Here is a 25,737-nt window from a genome sequence, read left to right on the forward strand (position 1 = left end):
TAATGTATATTTGAATACGCCTTGACACGTGTAAATTTAAACTGCTATTCATTTTTGAAACTTAAAACGTAAACGGTGTTGTAGTATTTTAGTTCTCTGTCGAATTACTGGATTTTAAGCGCCACTCTGTATTTGAAGACGCGATAAAACGTATATATTTTAACTGCTATTCATTCCTGAAACTTGAGTTAATATTTAAAAATATGATAAACCGTTGCTAGGCGATATTGGTGTCGTATTCGAATGTTATCAGTATATGTATATGCGAAATGTGTTTGTTGAAGCAGAATATGCACAAATAACCAGCTGCGATTATGGAATATATTCATAAAAATACTATGTGTCACCTCCAGCAGAGCATGAGATGTGATGAAAAACATCGGCGATTTTTGTCGCCAGCCAGTGATCTGACATTTTCTCATTGTTGCAGAACACACCTGTCGAATTCATTTATATTATTACTGATTATCACTAATGGCTCAACCTTGGATTAACATGTTGGGTGTATCATGAGCAATATCTGATTAATGAGTTATGATCGTGTAATTCGGATGTGATTATTTGATAGGGTTGTGATCATGTGATAATGGTGTGATCACGGAATAGGGATATGATCGTGTCATAGCAATGTGATCATTTGATAAATTTCTTATCGTGTCATAAAGACGTGATAGGGATGTGATCATGTCATAGGAAATGTGATCACGTGGTAAGGATATATTTTAGATCAGCACCTGCATCTATAATCTGTGTAGCGGTCAGATGAATCCACACTGACCTGTGTAGTGGACATCAATGCTCGCTATAGATGCCAGAATGCTCTTGGCAACCCAAACCTGAGGATCCAATCATCTTATAACACAGTCCATAAGGCACGCAGCTTTAACGGCGCCATCTTGAAACACTACTCTACAGTCTATACGTTTCAAGCGGATACATGACTTGGAACCGTCTTTGGTCTACTACACTGAGACTATTTCTGACTACAAATGAAAATTAAAATTGTAAATGATCTTGTCCAATTTCCTGAAGCAGGTATAAAGAATTAATTGTCCAGGAGAGTAAAATGTCAGAGTATCGATTGCTGGCGAGATCTCTCGACATCAGTGTCAACATCCTTGTACACCTGCGGATTGGGTTGTACGGGTGGTAACGGTAAACACAATGATGGACATGTTCGCGCATCCTCTGTAGACTTTGTTAATTGAACCCTCAGAAACGAGGGTTTCTAGCCCGTATATGGACAATTCCATACATCGAACATGTAATTGTGTTTGTTTTGTAGATCATGTTTTAATTATCTCAACGTGCTATTTCACAGTTATTGTGACCCTCTGTAAATAATTTCAATGTGTCAGTATTCTAAGCTAGATTTGGGATTGACTAAATCAATTAAGGAAGATTTTGTTTCTTTCATATCTTTTTCGATTCCACACGCATGCTATTAACACATATACTACCTAACAAAAATACATATAATTTTTAATTATTACTTAAAGGAAGTACATATGATTTTTGCGTAAATGTCATGACAGATTAATCATAATCATAAGGCAAAATGTTATTCATGACAGAAAAACTAAAATCATGTTAAAAAATATGTGTCCTTGGCAATAACAATAGTCAAATGAAACAAATTACTAGGGGTGGGTATTGCAGAGAATATTCATATTGCGATATATTGCGATGCGAAAGCATGTATTGCGTTATGTATTGCAATATATTGCATGAAGTATTTTTAAACAAAAAACTACTTATAATCGAGTTAATTCTTGATTTATAGAGCAAAAACACAACAAAATCACTAGGCTTGATTAAGCTTTAATAACAACTTTTAATCATGATAAAATAAAAATATGAATAATATTTGGCACAAATGAAACAAGGACATATCCGAAGATTTCCGAGTGTTACGAAGTTTTCCGAATGCAAGTGAAAATACCGGTTTTCGATCAGCGTATCGCAATACGTATCGTTTTCATGTCTGAACCGGTAAATACCGGTAAACCGGTTATATTGCGCAGCCCTACAAATTACGTATGTACCATAAAGCCTTACAGGTACACAGCAGAACACATGCGTGTGAATTTGTGTCAGTCAATAATATGGATATTTTCATGTCTACTCAACTCTAGACACAAATCTGTTCAATATTTATCACAAGACCGCTTCATCTATTCATGTGAATCTGACATGAATTCCGTGTCATTGTAGAAATATTGTATTCTGAATACGTATTCCTAACACCAGTGTATAATGTGGGCGAGTTGTTGGTCGGCCTTCCTGCGGTCACGTGACTTGGTCGGAGAATGGCGACCAGCATCAGGGGTCCCAAGCCACGGATCGATTTCCGTACATCGCATTACCTGGTGATTAGCACATTAGATGTGACGCTGGCCAGGTGATCAATACACTCCAGGTGACCGTTGATTAACTTTACACCACCTGACTTACCTGGTCTGTTGACAGGTGTGTCGTTGAACATGAAAACGGCTGCGATCTCGTCTTCTTCTCGTCTTGATGAGCGAGACACATTCATGATCATTGCTGTCCTGTGATCAGTATGTGTGGATGTTTATTGCAATCTTCAAATCCGAGAAGCATTTGCCTCGTTCAGATAATGATGACATTTAGATTTATCTTACCATACACATGAATATCCGAATCTAGCTGACTCTCACCCATTCTATTATTTATTCTATTACTAAATTTAAATGCACTTCTTTCGTTTCGTTTCCTGCTCAGAGTCCTAACTTCTACAACATTCACAACATATCAACCGTGTATTTTGTATCTCGAATTAGTTTTGTTAGTGGCCATTGCTTGGATATTTACGATATTATCCGAAGGACATTTACCTGATGGGAATAACTCTGTTTTCTGTCCACGAATTTTAGAAAAAGTGAAAAATCAAATGTATTAAAGCTTAAATGTCATATTCTTACTAATTCCATCAGGAATCTTCAGCCAGGAATACCGTATACCGTATTCGCCGTAATACGCGGTCTCGTGTTATCAAAAACAGTACAGTTGGTATAGTCGATGAAACTAAAAATCTACAGACAAAAATTACTCATTTTCACAATTCCACGCCACTTTGCTTTCGTTTCTTTAGGACATCTGAAAAAGTACAGACTATCAAGAGAAATACAGACATGTAAATGTTAGGTCTTACATAAGGGTGCTTGCAAGACTATGCGTCTGAACTGGTCAGTTCGAGCTCATTGGAGCAAGGTGTTTAATACGGACAATGGGGCGGCGGGGTAGCCTGGTGGTTAAAGCGTTCGCTCGTCACACCGAAGACCCTGGTTCGATTTCCCACATGGTTACAATGTGTGAAGCCCTTTTCTGGTGTACCCCGTGTGATATTGCTGGAATATTGCTAAAAGCGACGTAAAACCATACTCACTCACTCACTAATACGAAAAACACGGTACAGGAAATACGCAATGATAATTTCGCTCAGAACAATCCGCCTTCCATGTACGAGGACCCGATGTTTCCGTTACTGAAGTTACTGCTTTTACATTACGCCGCCCACTAACGCTCATGTCATCAACCACTGGTTTCCATATTCTAGACTCAACGGTCTACAGGTCGTAGACTGCCATGTTCAGAAACGTTCGTTTTATTGCACTTTAAGCGTGCACTAATTTCAACTAACACAGTCAGGTAATCGAACTGCTACTGCTGCGAAGGGTTGCCTCTTGCCGGCACCCCCATCCGTCATCCCCGATACCACCCATCAGATCTAGCCACACTGCTCCCCTCCCTCCAACACATCGCCATCCTCACCCCTGACCCCCTTCCCCAGGTATCCCAGAACGGTCTCCTCACCGTCGGTGATTGAGTCATAAAGAAAACGTAGGCACTTAGCTCCATATCAAGAGGAATTAAGGCTACAGCTCTTTTGACGTCACGGTATCTGGTTGCTAAGATACTATCTTCTACATGGTTTATAGAGTGGAACATTCCATCGCCGGCGAGGTGAGCGTACCATGTTCAAGGGGAAATGGGGATATTAGATAGGAATGGAAGTTCAGTTAAGATTTTATCATAACACTATTTAATAACAATTGTTTACTTCTCATCTGGCGGGAAGTTGAACTGAAGACGGGTTCGTGAGTGATAAGAGGGTCAGATCTAATCATTGTACTTGTCGTAACGTGCGTGAGGGTAGGTAGTGTTTGGGGGGGTTCTGATGAATAATCCTGTGCGGAAGTTCCACTAAAGGTTAGTTTTGGGGAGGGAAAAAAAAGGTGTTCTCTGATGAATATTCTTGTCTGCAAGGAGTAGTTATGTATACTTTGTTTGGTAGCAAGGGAAACGTCTTGAGAGTTAAAGGTCCAGAAGTTAAACCTCAACTACATAAGCAGTGATTCAGTTACAAAATCAGCATCAATCATTAAATCTAGCTTTACATCTGCTGCGACTTGGATAAGTTTTCAGCCGACCGAGAATGATTTGTGCGTGCACGAACCCGGCGTAACTTGGACACCATACGTCCTGTATTGTCTGACTATGATGAAACTGTCTCTCAGCATACACTATACTTCAAATACTGTTTCTGACAACATTGTGAAAGAATATGTCCCTTGTTTGTGATATTGGACAGAACGTGTATGTTCTTTTTCGTAAACATCAATATACCCGAAATTGGCGTACCTGGTTGCATAAGGGCGCCCCTGCTCAGAACTAAAGTGAACTCCATTTACGTACACGTTTGAAACAAGACAACATTGTGAAAATTACTGGATACCGTCAAATGGATCTATCTGGCAACTGGCGGAGAAGAAAGTGTTTTTTTACTTTTGACCCTCTGTGTATTTTCTGTTTGGAAACAGTGACATTTAAACTGTTTCAGCATTGATTAACCACTATGAAAATGTTTGTAAAATTATTAATATTTTGCTATAGAAAGCAATTACTTGTACAATGAAAACAATGTTTTATGCGTACTTTTAAGCTACAAGTATACAGTAAAATAATATTATTTAGCAACTCTTCTACTGTACAATTACAACCGCCTCCGTGGTGTAGTGGTTAGAGCGTCCGCCCGGAGAGCGGAAGGTCGCGGGTTCGATCCCCGACCGCGTCATACCAAAAGACGTTAAAATATGGTACTTGTTGGTCCCTGCCTAGCGCTCGGCATTAATGGGTACAACAAGGACTGGTCGGCTCGGAGTCAGTATAATGTGTCTGAGTGGGGTATTCATGCTTCACTGCGGCATGGTATCTCAGTGGGCTAGCACTATAAAACCAGCTTCAGTCTGGGCTAGTACAAGCAGCCGCACATACACATACACACGCATGCACGTCGTCATATGAGCGAAATATTCTCAAGTACGACGTTAAACCCAATTTCACCTCACCTCACCTCACCTCTACTGTACAATTACAGTGTTTAAAGATACGAAAAACAATATTTAAAAGACTCGCATTGCAAAATGTTATGATTAGTGGAGAGATGCGGAAGTGATAAGGATTTCTTCATAGTGTGATGTAGTTACGCCACTGAACGCAAGGAGAGTATTGATCTCACTAATCAGATTTTCTGGATTACCTCACAGGGCGTTGCTGGGATTAGCGTTGCCATATACAAGAGGAGATAACCGTCATTGTTCTCACCAGTGTATGAAATATCAGATGCAACAGTAACGGACCGACAGCTCTTCAATACTTCTATCCGTATCACGCACAATAAGTCGTCAGTGATTAAGGCGATTGGGCAATGTAGTAATATAACGTCTTTCTTTAGCAGATGTAGCTGTAGTTGTAGCTGCAGCTGTAGGTGTAGCTGTAGTTGTAGCTGTAGTTGTAGTTGTAGCTGTAGCTGTAGTTGTAGCTGTAGTTGTAGCTGTAGTTGTAGCTGTAGTTGTAGCTGTAGTTGTAGCTGTAGCTGTAGCTGTAGTTGTAGCTGTAGTTGTAGCTGTAGTTGTAGTTGTAGAGTGTAGCTGTAGTTGTAGCTGTAGTTGTAGCTGTAGTTGTAGCTGTAGCTGTAGCTGTAGCTGTAGTTGTAGCTGTAGTTGTAGCTGTAGTTGTAGCTGTAGTTGTAGCTGTAGTTGTAGCTGTAGCTGTAGCTGTAGCTGTAGCTGTAGTTGTAGTTGTAGTTGTAGTTGTAGCTGTAGCTGTAGCTGTAGCTGTAGTTGTAGCTGTAGTTGTAGTTGTAGCTGTAGTTGTAGTTGTAGCTGGTGTAGCAGTGGCTGTAGTTGTAGCTGTAGTTGTAGCTGTAGCTATAGCTGTAGGTGTTGTAGCTGTAGCTGTAGCTGTAGTTGTAGCTGTAGCTGTAGTTGTAGTTGTAGCTGGTGTAGCTGTAGCTGTAGCTTGTAGCTGTAGTTGTAGCTGTAGTGTAGCTGTAGCTGTAGCTGTAGTTGCTGTAGCTGTAGCTGTAGGTGTAGCTGTAGTTGTAGCTGTAGTTGTAGCTGTAGCTGTAGTTGTAGCTGTAGTTGTAGCTGTAGCTGTAGTTGTAGCTGTAGTTGTGTGTAGTTGTAGTGTAGCTGTAGTTGTAGCTGTAGTTCAGTCCTCACGGACAGTGGTCAAGAGGCTGTAAGGGAGCGTTCATAATTTATGGCTAGGGGTCAAGAGGCTGATGGGATTTTTATGGAGAAGCATGTACATGTACAATGTGAATGCCCCCTAAATTTATGTACAAAATTGATGTTCCCCCTACACCCCCAGGACAAAATGGGTGACACCACCCCAACTTCTTAAAATCATCATCACTGCCCCTAACCATAAATTATGAACGGTCCTTAACGGACTTTGGTGTAAAATACTTTTGCAGTTGATATTTAAGTACTTTTTTACACCTGTCATTACTATCTGTTAGACTGGACGGTAGAATGAACTGAGATCTGATTTTTTTTAGTAACTGAAACTGCTTCTATCGCTTTGAACGACACAGTGCCAACAAAAGCAGTCTGGTCAACTGCGCAACCTACCCAGAAAACCAGACTGGAGCCTGAGCGAGCACTTGCAGTGCGCAAGCTGGATCCTTGCCTAAACTAAGCGAGATTCATGGAACGATTGGCATCAGATTAAAAACAAATACAGCGAATACAATAACTAAATACAGCCATCATAGATGATGAATAATAACTTCACTGACCAAATACATCAACCGTAGGCGATCTATAAGTATACCGAGCCCATCAAATACATCACATTGTCTAGAAGGCCTATATGTCCTAGTGATGAAACTACCTCATATATTTCACCATACCGCACCTCACACACACACATACGCCCCACCCGTAAACAAAATTATTACATAATGGAATAAACGTCCTTTTCATCACTCGCAATTAAAGTTTAATCACCGCCTTAACGCGGCTCTCGAAAACCCATCTGATGGAGACCAAGAAGAGAGCGAGATTTGCTTGTTTCCAAGTGCTTCGCCTCATCACTCAGCTTGTTTGTTGCCGAATGTCGCCTTGACAGTCAGGTGACACAATCCGGAGTCTCGTGTTTATATGTATACAATACATGGTGTGTTTTGATGCTCTACATAAAAACACGGGCTTTATGATGTTGCTATGAAGACGTCGAGACCTAGGCTGCTGTAACAGTCTTGCCATGTAAGTCTGAGTGACCTGATTATAATACATCTACAGTATGACGGATCGTTAACGGATGGCAGGTCTACATGACAACGCGTGCCCTCGGGTGGTGTGGACAGTGAATTTTCTTTCATTAATTATGTCTGATAATAATGAATGGGTAAATAGAGACTGTGTTTACAAGACGTGAAATAACAAACAAATAAGCCAAATAATTTCAAAACTATCCATACATTGATATTTTTGTTGATAAAGATACCAGTATCTGTACTAAAGTATCCTGTGGTTCAACCTTTTCTCTGCTGGTGCCACTTAAACACAACTGACACAATGGAGAAAGGTATAAGCTGTGTTAAGGATCTAAATGATGTATATTTGGTAGATTATATTATTTACATAACTAGAACAGTAAATGAAATGATCTTAAATCGCTTTAAGATATTGCAAATAATAATGAAGTATTTTTAAATTTTGAAAAGGTGTCGATGTGATAATTATGTCCGAGTTCTCATCCAGATAATAACATGGACTTATCGGTCGGTCATAAATATATGGACCCATGTTTAATGATGGACTTATCTGTCGGTCATAAATATTTGGACCCATGTTTAATGATGGATTTATCTGTCGGTCATAAATATATGGACCCATGTTTAATGATGGACTTATCTGTCGGTCATAAATATATGGACTCATGTTTAATGATGGACTTAACTGTCGGTCATAAATGTATGGACTCATGTTTAATGATGGACTTAACTGTCGGTCATAAATGTATGGACCCATGTTTAATGATGGACTTAACTGTCGGTCATAAATATATGGACTCATGTTTAATGATGGACTTAACTGTCGGTCATAAATATATGGACTCATGTTTAATGATGGAGAAACATGAAACACACAAGACATCGTTTCTGGGTAATGTATCTGATAAGGGTGCTGTAGTTTTGGAGCCCTACGTTTGCAGTATTTCTGCAACTTTGTTCTGCCTAATAACGTCTTCATACCATTTGTAATGTTTTGCTCAAATCCAGTGTTCAGGGGTCGGTGGGGTAGCCTAGTGGTTAAAGCGTTCACTCGACCCGGGTTCGATTCCCCACATGGGCACAATGTGAGAAGCCCATTTCTGGTGTCCCCCGTGTGAAATTGCTGGAATGTTGCTAAAAACGGCGTAAAACTAAACTCACTCACCCACTCCAGTCTTCATCGTGTTAAGTAGAAACTATTTGTTTATAAGTGTTAGACATATTTGGCTCACATCACTGTGTATACTATTACGTTCACAGACTAAAGTGTCTCCACATCGTTCCGGATACAGCGTTGTGTTCTCCATTTTCGATGTTACCATGACTACTGGTCATTGGCATGACAACTCGGCACGACTCGGCACTCGGAGTGTTTTGAACAGACATTGAGACCTGTTGTGGCATTCTACGACGTCTCTCCAAGTTGTGGATGTATCCGTGGAAGTTATCAACTTGCCATTTTAGACTATATGCTGAACAGAAAGAATACTCCAGTCTGTTATGAAATAGTTGAGATGGAAGATACATATAAGACGAAATGTCATGATCGAGTCATTGAATAAATGCCAAACTTAAATCAATAGGTACTATCTCATCATGTTCCGTCAGTTTCCGTCAGTTTCCGCAAGCGCGTTGAATTTCCGAGAATGCCCGATGTAATCTGAGTGAAGCGTGTGGGGCGTGTATTCTTGTTTATTAGATCATGTTTATCATAACATCTGTTACGCTGTACACTCACACGCGTGATACCTGATCTATTCCGTATATTTATCAAACAATCAAATCAAAATTTACATGTGGCGCAACAACAATAGTTATGAAACAATTAAAACATATTGCTTCAATAACGGGTAATGAAAACACAATGTTCTAGCAATTATTAATAAGCTTGTTTGGGTTCTGCACAACCGCTATGTTAAATGACACAAACGATAACTACAATGAATCACTGTGAACAGAAACCTGCACACATTAACAGCAGAATATATCTCGAAGACATTTAACATTACAATAAGAATAAAGACGCCATATTTCCCTTAAGACTAATTATACTGCGAAGATCAAATTTCAATTAATGTCGAATATACATTGTATGTGCCTCGGGACACGAGAGCAATAGACAGATTAGCAGGTAACGGGGACAACCGAATGGTTCACAGTTGAAGGATGATGTGTCTTCATTCTCCTTGCAACGGGGGTTGTGGCGTAGCCTGGTGGTTAAAGCGTCACGCCGAAGACCCGAGTTCGAGTCCCCACATAGATACAATGTGTGAAGCCCATTTCTGGTGTCCCCCGGCGTGATATTGCTGGAATATTGCTAAAAGCGGCGTAAAACTAAACTCACTCACTCTTGCAACGGTACCTTTGTTTGTTGCTCCCTCCAAATATGTGCGAAGCCCCCTGCTCTGATACTATCACTGATAGCATCCCAAAACATTAACAAAACCAGGAACCAATCTCTTGAGTGTATTTTTCTTTCTTTCATTTAAAAAAGGTAAATCTAATCGTGTACGCGTTACTAAAGACAACAATCTCTTGTTCACATTATACAATGCAGACCTGACCAAGAAACAGTCACGCGTGAGGATGTCGCACAACATTAGTGAGAGCACGACGGGAACACACAGACGCCATTAGCTTCATGTATTAGACCCGTATCGGGAAGCCGAGCTTTCCATTGGGCGAGCGTGACTGTGTAGTACTTCAGGTACTAGTATATTGTAAACACACTCTGTTTCTATGGAATCCTTTCGATACATACGTAATGCTATATTTCTGGTAAAAGGAATAATTCTTATGCAGTATCATGATGATATATTTGTATCAAAATAAACGCGACATAATATCACTGTTGTATTCTGCTATCTTGGTATCCCATGGATATTATTGAGATGACAACTTTAGAGTGTCTAAAACTTTGAACATTTATTAAATTGCAATCAATGGTAATCGAGAAAAACCCTTTCAGAAAGACGTGCTTTCGATTCGCGTGTCTTGCAACGTGACGCAAAACCAAGTCTTCGATAATTACCTGTGGCAAATGCAAAATCACATCGACCTCCAGACTAAAAACGCTTTATTTACGTGTGCCTGAAGAGAACCATTTGCAACCTAAGAAACCGTTGCCAAGTTCTTAAATAAACGCCGTCTTCAGTTTCAATACAGATAAAGAGATGAAAAAATGTTATTTTATTGTACTTTAAGAACTTCTTTCATAGTAACATGAGATTTGTTTTATGGGTTACCTGCATTGTGTGCATTCAAAATAATAATGTTTGAAAAAATATATAATGTTTCTGTCGATAATGTGTTGCAACACAATGTCCATTAACATCAATGAAACGTTTAATGATTTAATTTTAGCAAAACGCGTGAATGTTTAAGCAGCGGTTAGCGCACGTGTTTGTATCCGTGTGATGACCAGTCAGTCAGTGAGTGAGGTTTAACGCCGCTTTTAGCAATATTCCAGCAATATCACAGCGGGGGACACCAGAAATGGGCTTCACACATTGTACCCATGGTTAATCGAACCCGGATCTTCGGCGTGACGAGCCAACCACTAGGCTACCCCACCGCCCCTTCTCATAGATGATTTACTCTGCACTAACCATCTCACCTTGGGAAGTGTGGATAAGGGTACGATCGCAGCATGCTTGTCGTAAGAGGCGACTGACGGAATCGGATGGTCAGGCTCGCTGACGTGGTTGACACATGTCATCGAATCCCAGTTGCGTAGATAGATGCTCATACTGTTGATCATTGGATTGCTGTTTATCATTGGATTGATTATTTACAGATCGCAGTGAAGGCATTAAACAACAAACAAACAAAAGATCGTAGCAATGCATATTGTCCACGTGCACACATATTGAAACAAAGTGAATTACGCCAAGGTGTCGAGTAAACAAATTTTCACGAACCATCTTTGTGATCATTGAAATAAATATTCACATTATTAAGTGGTCGATATTTAGTGGTCGTGGAAAAATACCTTTTTATGACTGAATAATGCTGAGTTTATAAATGAATAGTATGTCAAATATACGTATGGGCCAGCTAGTTGTCACAGAGATCGCAGAGGGTAGTGTTTTCGAACAGTTTTTGGATAGTTTTTGGGTGTACCACATTACCAGTCATTACAGGATGTCTAGTTGACAATTATTTTCTTACGTAATCTCTGACAAAACTAGTTTCCTATAAAGTTCTGAAACAATATGGTTTTAATGAACTATCACCGAGTCCCGACATTGTATGTCTGTAGCTAATAAAACAAATGGCACAGGATACGCTGAACTTGTTTCGAACACCTGATATGTCATTTTGATAGTGGTTCATAAAACACATGCTTGTGATAGGGTCGGAATTCCACAACGGACTCCCCTTATAGCAGATACCTCTGTAAAGGTTTCGTGGCGTTTTGTTTTATAATGTCTAAACTGGTTTATGTGTAGTAATTTGAATGCATAACTGCCAAGGAAAACTAGTTCTATGTATAGTCAACTTCTTTATTGCAATGAGTGCGACGTTTCAGTGTAAGTACTAACACCGTTATCAAGCAACTACTTACACCGAAACGTCGCACTCATTGCAATAAAGAAGTTGACTATACATAGAACTAGTTTTCCTTCTTCTTCACAACTGAAATGCCTCTCAAAGAACATAGCTGCCAACTCTCACGGCTTGAGACTCACGTAGTATTTTACTCATGTCATGCTCTCATGACAAAAGGGGCGGTGGGGTAGCCTAGTGGTTAAGGCGTTCGCTCGTCACGCCGAAAACTCGGGTTCGATTCCCCACATGGGCACAATATGTTAAGTCCATTTCTGGTGTCCCCGCCATGATATTGCTGGAATATTGCTAAAAGTGGCGTAAAACTAAACTCACTCACTCACTCACTCATGACAAAACTGATGAATCTCAGACCAAAGTCAGTTCATACGAAAAATATAAAATAAAAATCCGTAAAAGATTACACAAATACTGAGTGACTGAGTTTGGTTTTAAGCGGCTTCTGGCAATATTCCAGCAATATCACGGCAGGGGACGCCAGAAATGGGCTTCACACATTGTACCCATGTAGGGAATCGAACTCGGGTCTTCGGTGTGACGATCGAACGCTTTAACTACTAGGCTACCGCCCCTCACACAAATAGGTCCGAATACATCGTTTTCAGTGACTTTTGGGAGAAGGGAATTTGCAATAAAGCGTCTGCTTCAGGGGGGCTTCAAGACCCGACCGGCCCTTGGATCCCGGCATCTCAAACCTTTTTTCCCTCTCTGGTTGGAAACTCTGTGAATGTATTTGCAAGCAGTGTTGAAATGGGTTTCACTCTTTTATTAATGCTTTTGACGGCATGTCTATATATGGGTATGGGGTAGTGAATTTTAAACAGGTGATTTTAACTCTTTTAACATGCATATTAAAGTTGAATATTCGTGATTCCAGACAGCAGCTTCATTCTGGCCAACGCTCGTATCGTGGAGTACCCCATCGTCTATTGCAATGACGGCTTCTGTAAGCTTGCCGGCTACAACCGAGCGGAGGTTATGCAGAAGAGCAGCACATGCAGTTTCATGTATGGTGAGCTGACCGACAAGGAGACGATCCATGGCTTGGAGGATGCGTTTGAGACGATGGAACAGGAACAGGTCGAGATACTGCTCTACAAGAAAAACAGTAAGTACAGCAGACGACATCCGGTTGGTTATCATGAGGGGGTTTTGCTACACCACTCAAAGAACCAGATTCACCAGACGACATCCGGTTGGTCATCATTGATGGGTTTTACTACATCTCTAAAGGAATAAGTTTCAGCAGACGACATCCGGTTGGTTATCATGTGTGTGTGTGTGTGTGTGTGTGTGTGTGTGTGTGTGTGTGTGTGTGTACAGTATCTCAGTGTTCCGGTTGCTTATCATATTTTGCTACATATCTCAAAGTATCAGATTCAGCAGACGACATCCGGTTTGATACATTATCGCCGGCAATTCTTCTGTCATACTTGTCACACATGGACAGAACATTGTTGACTAGGTAGCCCAAATACTTTGTCTATTCAGTAAACAATTCTGCCGTAAATGTACTGGAAATGGCACTCACTTTTATCTATTTTCAAAAACTTCTAGTTGATCATATACCTGATCCCCATTTCAACAAATTCTCGATCACCACTTCAGGAGATTCCTGATCCCCATCTGAACTCATACCTGATACCCATGTAAGCAAATTCTCAATCCCAAATTTAATCAAACCCATTTCACCTAATTCTCGATCACCATTTCAAGACAAGTCCGAGACTCTTTTAACATTGAACCTCAACGATTTTTACAGAATTGTTTCAGAAGCAAAGTGACTTGATCTACATCAATCATAAAGACTACTCACAAGTGAAATTAAATTTCATTTCTATTTTTTTCATAAAATGAGTTGGGATGTGTGCTTCTCTCTAAGAATACTAGAATCATTAATTTACAGATGACTGAAATACGAGAATAAACGAGTGTATTCAGTGTGAAATTTTATACAAACACAAGTAAACAAATGTTCATCATTGGGCGTTATCCAGAAATGAAAACGAACAATGACTATATGTTATTATATTTTACTGTCGCATAAACAACTTGACCTGCTTATGTGCCCAGTGTAAAGTTACACGCGTTCCGTTGGCAGCGAAGATTCATGAACGCATGTTGCAGCACACGCCGCAATTGCCAGATTAAATACATTGGAAGTAAACAGGTGACGTGTTAAACGGATACCCACTTCTATAGATAGCGTCACAGAGGTGTGAAGTTTCTGTTGGAAATTAAAACGCATTCATCTCATTTGAATAATTCACTAGCAGAACCTCTGGGGAAATCAAACATAGAGGCAGAGCCTGGGGTGTGATCGCTCGCGAACAAGGGGTATTTTTCAGGGCATTTGTTGACAATTAACAATTGATGAGAGTCGAAAGCTCATCTGAACCAGGCTGATACGTGCCCGTGAGTACACACGAGGTGTCGTATGCTTAATCAAATGCGCAGTTGAAACCAGTGGGGCGTTAAAACGAGTTCCTACTTCCAGCACTGGTACATTAGCTTCCAAAATGGAAACCAGACTAAAATCAAATTTTCATGAGTCTGTATTTTCATATTTGAAAACTTAGGAAAACTGACAATTTGGACAAACATGATAATTCATACGATCATTATTATATGTATCACGCGCGCTGGGCCGTTGGTCTTCTGTTTTTGTGTACAAATGAAAGATAAGGTGAAAAATCACCCAATCTCTGTTTTGATACTTTAGTTATATCTATCATGACTGACGTGTTAGCTATTTCGTAATTTATTTTAGGCGGAGTTGCCTGAAGTTGTAGTTCTTACAACGGTCGTCACTGAAGATTAATGGCAATGAATTATTTGTCACAATAGTTCCGAATAGCAATAATGAATTGACAAATTGATTGGATTTTATGTGTGGAAATTCGCCCCCGTGTTTACATGAGAACAAATGTTGTTCTTTACTATGTGTTGCAATTCTAAACCTTAATTAAAAGATAAAATTGTGTGGCAATTCTTGTAATAGCATTTAATTTTATCTATTTGATCAAGTTCCACATTTTGTAACTTCATCGAACATGACGATTTCCTATAGTCTGAAACATGGAGTAAGCTATTTGGATGTGAGGACGAACATTTCTGTATCTCCTCCAAGTTCCAGTGGGGGTGGTGGGGTAGCCTAATGGTAGCCTTACGCCGAAGACCCGGTTCGATTCCCCCCACATGGGCACAATAAGTGAAGCTACCTGTGAAACTCCGGTTAGAATCGATCTTCAGCAACCCATGCTTGTCGTAAGAGGCGACTAACGGGAACGGGTGGTCAGGCTCTTGACTTGGTTGACACATGTCATTGTATCCTAACTGCGATGGTCGATGTTCCTGATGTTGAATATTGGATTATTTGGTCCAGACTCGATTATTTACAAGCCGCCGTCATATAGCTGGAATAGTGCTGAGTGCGGCGTAAAACCACACTCACTCTCCATGTTCCAGTGATGCCCAGAGCCAGTTCAATGTAACCTAATATCACTGCGATCCTTGTAAAGCATTTGGCTTGCTGTGGACCCTCTCGCTTTACATGTCGCCATTACTGCATTGCGCAAGACCCAATGCAACATTCCTGCAGGAAGAACAAACCCCTTTATACTTGTCTGCCTCTTACATAATAGCCTCAAATGACGTCTCGTTGTTCGGAGTGTGTTGGACATTGATTCCGATAGTTGGGTTTCAGTTGTATTGACTGGTTCTTTCTGACTCCCTTGCCCTGGGGAAATATGACCCGCGGGCGCTTTGACAACCTGGATGCCAATATTGTAATGGCAGCGTTAGTCGAAAAGTCTGTTTATTTTAAGTCGACCATTGCACCACGTGAACTGGTCTATGTATAAAAACCACCTATCCGCATTTAATCTTAAGCTGATTTACCTACATACAGTACCTAATGAATCGTAACAAACCAATTTGTGTCCACAATGAAAATGACCCTGAAACATATGAACCCATAAATATCTCTGCAAATATAAAGATCTATAGCCATTCCGATCAGAGAGCCCTGTGCTTTCTCTATTTATTTTCTTCGTGTCCTAAACGACGTCAACCCGCTAATGGGCGCACAATGAGAGTTGTGACGTCACGGGTCGTTAATACCATGATATAGGAACCCTATTCCTGGTGTACCACTCCCAGTGCGGGTCGATGGGCGGGCTGTATGTTCTGGCAGGTATAACCCGTGAGGCTGAAACTCTACACTGACTGACAGCCACACGGTTAGGAATCCGATCACCCTGATACACGGACACAAAACATAGAGAAACATGAATACACGCTAAACAACGAACCTGCACCACTCTGCTATTAGTCTTGTCCCACAGGGTCTGGCTGACAAATACCGGTTTGGTTCCAATGAATGGTGTATATTGATGGCTCTAGGAATGTTTGTTTACCAATTACTGTTGCTTCGAGTGGTTGTAGTGCCTCTGGCCCCGCTGTAGTCGTGTATTGTTGATGAAGATGACGTCTGACCTGATTTCTCCTGCAGCAGGTGCAACGACTGAAATTGCCCTCTAATGTTGAATTATTAATAGCCATCTACGCTGTAAATCATGGATCGACTGTGGCACATTGGCAGTTAGATTATCTCTGGCTTAGAAAAAATTTATTCGGCCTATTTATGTGCGTACATACGTACGTGCGCGCGTGTATGTGTGTATGAGTGTGTGTTTGTGTGCGTGCGTGCGTGCGTGCGTATGTGTTAATTGGTTGGTCGATTGATTGATCCATTGATTTAAAGAATGGTTATCTACTACCCCCAAGACGAGCGAAAAGTATAAGCAAAGTAAGTGAGTTTAGTTTTGCGCCTCTATTACCAATATTCCAGCAATATCACACGGGGGACAGCAGAAATGGGTTTCAACACATTGTGCCCATGTTGGGAATCGAACCCGGGTCTTCGGCGTGACGAGCGAACGCTTTAACCACTAGGCTATCCCACCGCCCCTATAAGCAAAGTAGCAAGTCACCAAATACTAATCACAGAATAATAAACTCAGTAATAGAATCATGCTATCGGGTAGACCTGCAACCTTGTAGGTTAATTAACTCTACCACATGCTGAGATAACTGAATGTACACATCGGATAATTGCTTTTCTGCGCGTCTACATATTTTCCCATCATTCCTACATGAAACTGTTTTATATCATAATAATCAATTAGTATAAAAAATATAATATTACTTATAATGGCGTAATTTGGTCATACAAATAAAAAATGAATGATGACGCACGAGAGCCGAATGAATCATTTAAAATGAATCTATCAGTTTGATGTGAATTACAATATCTGCAAACTAGACGAAAATGTATTACTGGAAAGGATGTAGTTCCGGGTTTTAGATCCGGGTTAAACGTTTTTTCTATATACATTGTACATGGTAATGCCAGTATTCCCAGCACGGTTTCAAGGCTAACAGGCCTGGCCTAGAATTTTCGAAGCTCTCTTAGCGCTAAGATAGTCGTAAGTGCCATACATTAACATTAACTTACGACTATCTGAGCGCTAAGAGAGCTTCGAAAATCTAGGCCCTGGACCCCGTTCCACGAAACGATCGTAGCGCTAGGATGACCGTAACTCCCATACTTTAACACAGACTTACGACTGTCGTAGCGCTACGATCGCTTTGAGGAGCGGGGCCCTGGCCTAATTGGTATTTTGGTATGTGTTAACTTGTTTATGTCTGTTTATGAACCTGTTCTTGATACGTTTACGGTTCTTGTTCTACAGGGACTCCACTATGGCTCCTCCTGCACGTGGCGCCCATCAAGAACGAGAAGGACCAAGTCGTGCTATTCATGTGCTCCTTCAAGGACATCACTGCACTCAAACAACCAATCGACGACGAAGGAGGCAAAGGTAATAACCAATCACGAGCGATTTGACTGACGAAAGTTGACTTGCCTTTGCTTGTGTTTGTGATGGGTGCCATCGTTTGGGCAGAGGTTTCTCACCTTTTCGGGATCAGCTGGCATGCCTACATTGAATTAATTATAAACTCATGGATGTCGAAATCGATTCTTATTGTGATTATGGAAAGTTAACGTTTTTATCGATTTTATATAATAGTGTGATAAAGAATAAACGTGTTCTTTTTGTTTCGATCAGACAAAATTTCTGAGGATAGATTTACATACGCGCATAGGAGACAACTTCGTTGTTTTTTCATATACGTAACAAAAATAGAAGACTTTAAGAATCTTTTATGTTTGACATTCTTTTATGTTTGACACACGCTTGATATCTTTGATGTGTTTGATACATTTGACATGCTTGATATCATTGACGTGCTTCATACGTTTGACATGCTTGATATCATTGACGTCTTTGATACGTTTGACATGTTTGATATCATTGACGTGTTTGATACGTTTGGCATGCTGATATCATTGACATGTTGATACGTTTGACATGCTTGATATCATTAGCGTGCTTCATACATTTGACATGCTTGATATCTTTGACATGTTTGATACGTTTGACATGCTTGATATCATTGACATATTTGATACGTTTGACATGCTTGATATCATTGACGTGCTTCATACGTTTGACATGCATGATATCATTGACATGTTTGGCTGCTTGACATGTTTGACACGTTGTTAGTTACTTCTGAGATATTTCACGTGCTTGATTTGTTTAATGTGATGTTGCAGCTGGTTTGAGCAAGTTCGCCCGCCTTGCACGGTCTGTGACGCGGAACCGGTCCACCCTGCTTCAGTTCTCATCGCATATGCCAAATACAAAGTTTGACAACTCAAAGCCGTCACAAATTGCTAACGTAAGTCGGTGTATGCGTCACAAATTGCTAACGTAAGTCGGTGTATGCGTCACAAATTGCTAACGTAAGTCGGTGTATGCGTCACAAATTGCTAACGTAAGTCGGTGTATGCGTCACAAATTGCTAACGTAAGTCGGTGTATGCGTCACAAATTGCTAACGTAAGTCGGTGTATGCGTGACGCCCTGTAATGTCTCCTGCCCATACCCAACAAACCAAAGAGTAAATCAACAAACCAAAGAGTAAATGAATTATCATGCCGGCCAGGGTACAATTAGTGAGTGAGTTTGGTTTTACGCCGCTTTTAGCAATATTCCAGCAATATCACGGCGGGGGACACCAGAAATGGGCTTAACACATTGTACCCATGCGGGGAATCGAACCCGGGTCTTCGGAGTGACGAGCGAACGCCTTAACCACTAGGCTACCCCACCGCCCAAGGGTACAAATAGACGAAGAATCATATAATCTGCATTACTACCAGAATTTACATGGTCTATAGACAGAGTGTCAGCACACATACTGCTGAAACAAATATATATTCATGGTAAAGTCACAATTATACAATCGACTACTCTTCTACCAGAGATATCTTATGGATGTTGAAAGGGTTTTGTCCGTCCTATATGATGTTTTGGTTCAGCAAGGGCTTGTTCTGGCTGCAGATGATGAACTTGAACACGGACGTCCTGCCTCAGTACCGCCTGGAGGCGCCCAAGACCCCTCCCCACATCATCCTTCATTACTGTGTGTTCAAGACAATCTGGGACTGGATCATCCTCGTCCTCACCTTCTACACCGCCATCATGGTCCCTTATAACGCCGCATTCAAGATCAAGACAATGGACCAGCTGCCCCTCCTCGTCATCGACAGCATGGTAGACGTCGTGTTCTTCGTCGACATCGTTTTGAACTTTCACACCACATTTGTGGGGCCGAGTGGCGAGGTGATATCGGATCCTAAGATCATACGAATGAACTATTTAAAGAGTTGGTTCGTGATTGACCTACTCTCCTGTTTACCGTATGACGTCTTCAATGCGTTTCAGTATGTTGACGATGTAAGTATGGCATACTCATATCTATGCTTCCACAATGCTATCCACATCCATATGCTATATATTACTGTCCGACAAAGAAATTATTTTCATGAGTATATATGAAACTTAGGAAAAGATAGATTCTCCTAAAATACATACAGTCTAATAATACATCGAAGACTTGTTAATAGCTGATGGTCAGAAGACGTGCTTACGGTGGGTCAGTGCTTTGAAGGCGTCACAAATCGCCCACAGCATTGGGTCACCTGACTGCGAGAATCCGCTTTGGTCACGCTAAGTCTTTGAGTTGACATTGCTTCTTATACCGTTAGAAGTAGCTCCCTTCTAATTGTTTCCAATAAAGTGATTTACGTCTACGGCCCTCGTAACTTGACACGCCAAAAATATATCTGAAAACATTAAGTACATCTTTCCATATTCAGAAGTTTAAAAAAGTCAAGCGTGTGAGCTTTAGACATTTCTTAAACGACACATCGATTTTCTGTTGCCGTTGAAGTGTAATTGTAGCTGTGCCTTTTTCAAAATCAGTTTAGGACCGCTCAACTTTGGGTCAAAACATTCATATTTTACTTCACCTCGTGTCTTTCTTTATCAGGGTATCAGTACCTTGTTCAGCGCCCTCAAAGTGGTTCGTCTACTCCGATTGGGACGAGTAGTCAGGAAGCTGGATCATTACTTGGAGTACGGGGCCGCCATGTTGGTTCTCCTCATCCTCGTCTTCATACTCTTCGCCCATTGGTTCGCGTGCAGCTGGTACTCCATAGGCAACGCCGAACTGCTAAGTAACGTGGAATATGGTTGGCTGCCCATCTTGGCCAAACTGACGAAGTCGCCATTCATCAGATCCAACACATCCTCCGTTGACGAGCTAGAAGGCGGGCCGGATAAAAGCATGCGTTATCTGACCTCCCTGTACTTCTCACTGTCCTGCATGACCGGCGTCGGCTTTGGCAACGTCGCTGCCAACACCGCAAGTGAAAAACTCTTCTCCGTCTTCATGATGATCATTGGATGTAAGTGGCAGCAAATACAAGAAAACAACATATATTTTAAAGAACATTGTTCTTGTTTGTTGATAGCTTAACGCCGCACTTAGCAATATTCCAGCTATATGACGGCGGACTGTAAATAATGGACTTCGGACCAGACAATCCACTGATTGACACCATGAGTGTCTTCAAAATCGAGATACGACGACATTCATCAAACAAATCCTGACCACCCGATCCCGTTAGTCGCTTTAGGGGCGGTAGGGTAGTCTGGTGGTTAAAGCTTCCGCCCGTCACGCTGAAGCCCGTGTTCGAATCCCCATGGATACAATCTGTGTCCACTTCCACTTCTGGTGTCCCCATATTGCTGGAATATTGCTAAAATCGGCGTAAACCCATACTCATTCACTCATGCGCCAGCATCAGTTGCTGCAGACCAAGTCTCAAAGAACATTTCCTAAGTCCCAGTTTTCATTAAACATGCAAATATGGCCACATTCACATGACTATTTAAAGCGATGGTTTAACTTCAGAACGTTCTAACCTATAGCGTACTCTACCTATGCAGTGTGTATAGAACGTTCAATATTATAGTAATCACATTAAATACCTGAAGGAAAAGAATCCTGGTTCGTGAACATCTCTGATTACGCAAAATCATACATTGAAGGGTTATTTCCCATTACCGATGCAAAAGTTTTGGCCCGCCACCATTGCCTGCTAAAGGAAAGGGGTTCCCTGGTGCTCCTTGCTTGTAGACTGAGCCAATAAAAAGTGATGATTGTGATTTCGATATGTGGCCAGGATGATCGTGTGTCTTCCTACCCAGTGTATTCATGCTATTACTCATTGGTTTAGGGGCGGATACAAATGTTGCTGCGGCGTGGACAACACTCATTTTCTTCATTCCGCTCACATAACAACCAATTACGTAGCCTTCTTAAGATAAAACTTGCGTAATATCAACACGTAAGCAACGTAGTTAGAAAACAATAAAACAAGCGTGAAGCTAGCATCTATTGGCTGTAACCTGATGAATGTCTTGACATCTGTAGGTGTTCCCGAGTCTAACCTCATAGCGTCTAACCGTGTAATGGCGTTACCTTGCCACATCGGCGAAGATCGATGCGCGCCATCCAATGTCGAGGAGATTATGTAATTGTACTGGGTGTTTATGGTATTTTGAACTCAATCAATCAAATGGTTATGGGCATTTTGTGTATATGGATAAACGGGGCAACTCAAAGGGTATTAAGGGCAGTATTCTGGTAAGGAGACAAAACGTAAAGAGGAAAATAATGGCTTCGGGTGAAACATCTTTCATTATGGCGGTGTAAGACTGCCAATGAGATCTTGGCAAAGTGGTTCCGTCGTGGGGGAATGTTTGATCAGCACGTGGAATGTTATAGTGAGATGAAACAGTCATGCAAATGGCTGTTTCGGGCCCAACTCTTTGATGTTATTGGAGAGTGAATCTGAAAAAGTTCTATATCCTTCACTTACTAATCGACGGTGAAAGGCTTAAGGGTTAATTAGATTTCATGTTTTAATTCCTTGAAAGAGGTTGTATACAATAACCAGTATTCAGGCTAGAGTTTTGTCACGTCTTCAGCCACGCGTTGACAGAACTTATACATTTAAACAATGCAAAAGCAGTTCCTTTGTTTACGTCCAAACGTAAGCAGCATACAAGCATAGACGTCTATTTTACCTCACACATAAATGTCGGTTTCTGATTGTTTCAACAATGAGTGAGTGGGTATGTTTTACGCTGCGTTTAGCAATATTCCCGTGACATCAAGGCAGCGGACTCCAGAAATGGGTTTCAGAAATTGTACCCATTTGAGAACCGAACCCGGGTCTTCAGAGTGACGAGCGAACGCTTTAACCACTAAGCTACCCAACCGCTCCTAATGTGAATGTCCACAGAGCACTGAAAAATAATGTGTAATTCTTGATGGAAACTGGTGCTATTGACATGATTACTGTTTCCTTTTGTTTAAACAACAACATTATTTTACCGGTGGAAATGACATTAGGTCTTTTACAGGGCAATGACATGACATCCTTGGTCGGCCCAGAGGTTACCCATAATGGCATTTAGAATATTCATATTGCTATTATTGTTTTTATCATCGTCTGCTGTTGGCATTATCGCCTTTTTATTCATGTTAAATGATGAATATTCAAGACAATCACAACTCCTATTTTTCTTTCAGCGCTTCTTTACGCCACGATCTTCAGCAACGTGACGACGATATTCCAGCAGTTCTACGCCAGCTTCGCGCGCTACCACGACATGCTCAACAGCGTCCGGGAGTTCATGAAGCTGCACGACGTCCCCAAGGCTCTCAGTGAACGCGTCATGGACTACATCGTCTCCACCTGGGCCATCACGAAAGGCATCGACGCTGCGAAGGTACACGACGTCAAATTCCGTTCATGCTGCCGTCATTGTCGCTCCCTACTAGGAAGAACGCTTGATTTTTATTGCTCAAAATAAGATGAAAGTCGGGTATGAAATTCCCCTTGATACCTCTAAATTTCGGGGCGTTTCCATCAGTTCCATATTACTACAAGGGGTTTGGACCTGTAGTAGGTTCATCTTCGAAATGTGATCGACACTGTATGCCATGCTGGGATTGTTTTGCTGTCATAGGTGACGCGATAAAATGAGTTAAAATAAAGACATATATTTAAACTATTTTATATTCTGCCAGCTGTCTTATACAGCTGAGTGCGGCATTAACCAACAATCACTCACCTTCCCCTCCCTAAACCATTAAACTACAACGTCAAGCCGGAAACAGATATTTCTTCTTTAACCTTCAAGCTGGATTGTTCCAGTATGTAAAAGTCACGCGAATCAATAAATAAAAGACCCCCGCGTCAGTTGAAAATCTACTGTAAAGGGAACTATGACCCGTATTGATTGTCACAGTGGGAGTGCAATGCTGTGAGATGACATCAGATGACATCGCCCTGAGTGACGGTCTTGCCCCATTAGTTTCAAGTTACTAGGGCCGTGCAGTCTTGCTCACTGAATACATTTACAGAAACCAGGTATACATTATTCACAATAATTTGTATACAGTTAACTCGCCTAACACTCTGACAACTGAGTCGGCATTGATTAGTCCCATTTCAACTGCCATTTTGCTTGCATATGTCAGCCTCGAGACTGTCACTCAACCGGAAGTGACGTAGACCTATTGTACCCGCTATGGAGACTATCTGTTATGACATGACATTGTGTTCTTCGACCAAGGATTGGTTGTGTATCCCACCCGAGCTTATTATGAATCGATATGATAATTGTGATTGTCATTGATAATTTTATCGAGTTGAATCATTCTGATTAAAACGTCCTGTTCCGTTTTGGTTCTAGCGTCATATAATTTGATATAAGCTACAGTTGTTTTCACACATGCCATGGCATGATTCAGCAAACGCATAAAGTTACTTGATACTTCATTGTTCATGAAATGGCTACGACGTGAAAAGTTGTTTGGTGATTTACTGGTTCCAGCACGGGGATAATTGGCGAAAATATTTCATCGCGATATATCGATTTCTTTAAACGTTGAGTAACTTAAATTACATTTACATGTACTACGATTGTTTTTGTTTCATCGATTTCATATAACGAGTGACACCTTTCAGCCCGAATTTCATCAATTCCATGATGAATGTCAGAATTTAAAATTATCTCTCAGTGTATCTGTTATTGTGAAAAACATTGTTGTTTCGTCTTGAAATCAAAGCCAATAAAACGTAAGTCATCATCAACGGCGACATGAAAGAAACTTTGGAGCCAAGTAACAATGCCGTCATCGACAAGTATCGAACCACTATCGATCTATCGATTATCACGACAGGTGTAACTAAAAGTGATTGATTGATCGGCCTGCTACGGTAAACCCCGTGGTTGAATCAACAGTGAAAGTCCGTGTCCCCGATTGATTATACAGGTATTGCCCAAGTCGATGTCAGCCTGCCCAAAGCGGACCGGGCTTAAAGTGGCCACAAACACCTCCACAGTTTTACCTTATCTCATTATGAACTCATTGTAAGCGCAGTTTGTTTGTTCAAACCCAGACGCTTGCCGGCGAATTCCATCGATTGAATTCCAAGACAAACAATTTTTTTTATGTCTTTATCCCCAGTGAGAGTAAAGTAATACGTCTCTGATATAAATCAAATAGGTATATCATGCACGGCAATCAGAGTTCCATAAATCGTCTCAGTCCCGTGGGATACAGGGTTGTCATGTCGTCCATTGTCATCCTGGGTTCGGTTATGCGCATGCGCTGTTTATGCGCTTGTCTTATACAGAATCAAAAACATCTTTTATCAAATCAATGACTTCTTTGAAAAGGTGCACGTCATAATTTTAAAAAAATAGACTGACTCTTATTGTATACAATGCCAGTTCATGACCTTTTGACAGTTTTGTCCATACAGAAGAAATATTTATCAGCATTGATCTTGTCGAGGCTTGCCCTCAGATGGGCAACCATTCTCAAAGGCATACTACCTTTGCGTTAGGTAGTCAGTGTTGGCGATGTGGAAATTGTTCCACGTTTCTCCTACCTTAAATCAGTTTTTAATCATGCTAATTTAGGACGTTATAAATCATGCATGGGACCCACTCAAATGCCGGAAGTCGTCTATGAAGGGTACCATTATTGAAAACGAGGCTGGCAGACGGGAAATTCATT

At 41.0% G+C, this 25,737-nt stretch overlaps 1 protein-coding gene across 2 annotated transcripts in view; it reads left to right on the top strand.

Moving 5' to 3' along the window:
- LOC124273696 (potassium voltage-gated channel subfamily H member 1-like) overlaps nucleotides 1–25,737 on the top strand; it is a 57,575-nt gene that overhangs the window by 23,919 nt on the left and 7,919 nt on the right. For both annotated transcript variants that reach the window (XM_046708971.1, XM_046708972.1), the window contains 6 exons: nucleotides 13,035–13,265; nucleotides 17,914–18,042; nucleotides 18,843–18,967; nucleotides 19,632–20,027; nucleotides 20,623–21,040; nucleotides 23,236–23,435. In XM_046708971.1, the coding sequence (XP_046564927.1) occupies nucleotides 13,035–13,265; nucleotides 17,914–18,042; nucleotides 18,843–18,967; nucleotides 19,632–20,027; nucleotides 20,623–21,040; nucleotides 23,236–23,435 (1,499 nt within the window). The remainder of the gene's footprint in view (nucleotides 1–13,034; nucleotides 13,266–17,913; nucleotides 18,043–18,842; nucleotides 18,968–19,631; nucleotides 20,028–20,622; nucleotides 21,041–23,235; nucleotides 23,436–25,737) is intronic.

Source organism: Haliotis rubra, unplaced genomic scaffold, assembly GCF_003918875.1.
Source record: "Haliotis rubra isolate DU_JTF1 unplaced genomic scaffold, ASM391887v1 Scf183, whole genome shotgun sequence".
NCBI lineage: Eukaryota > Metazoa > Mollusca > Gastropoda > Lepetellida > Haliotidae > Haliotis > Haliotis rubra.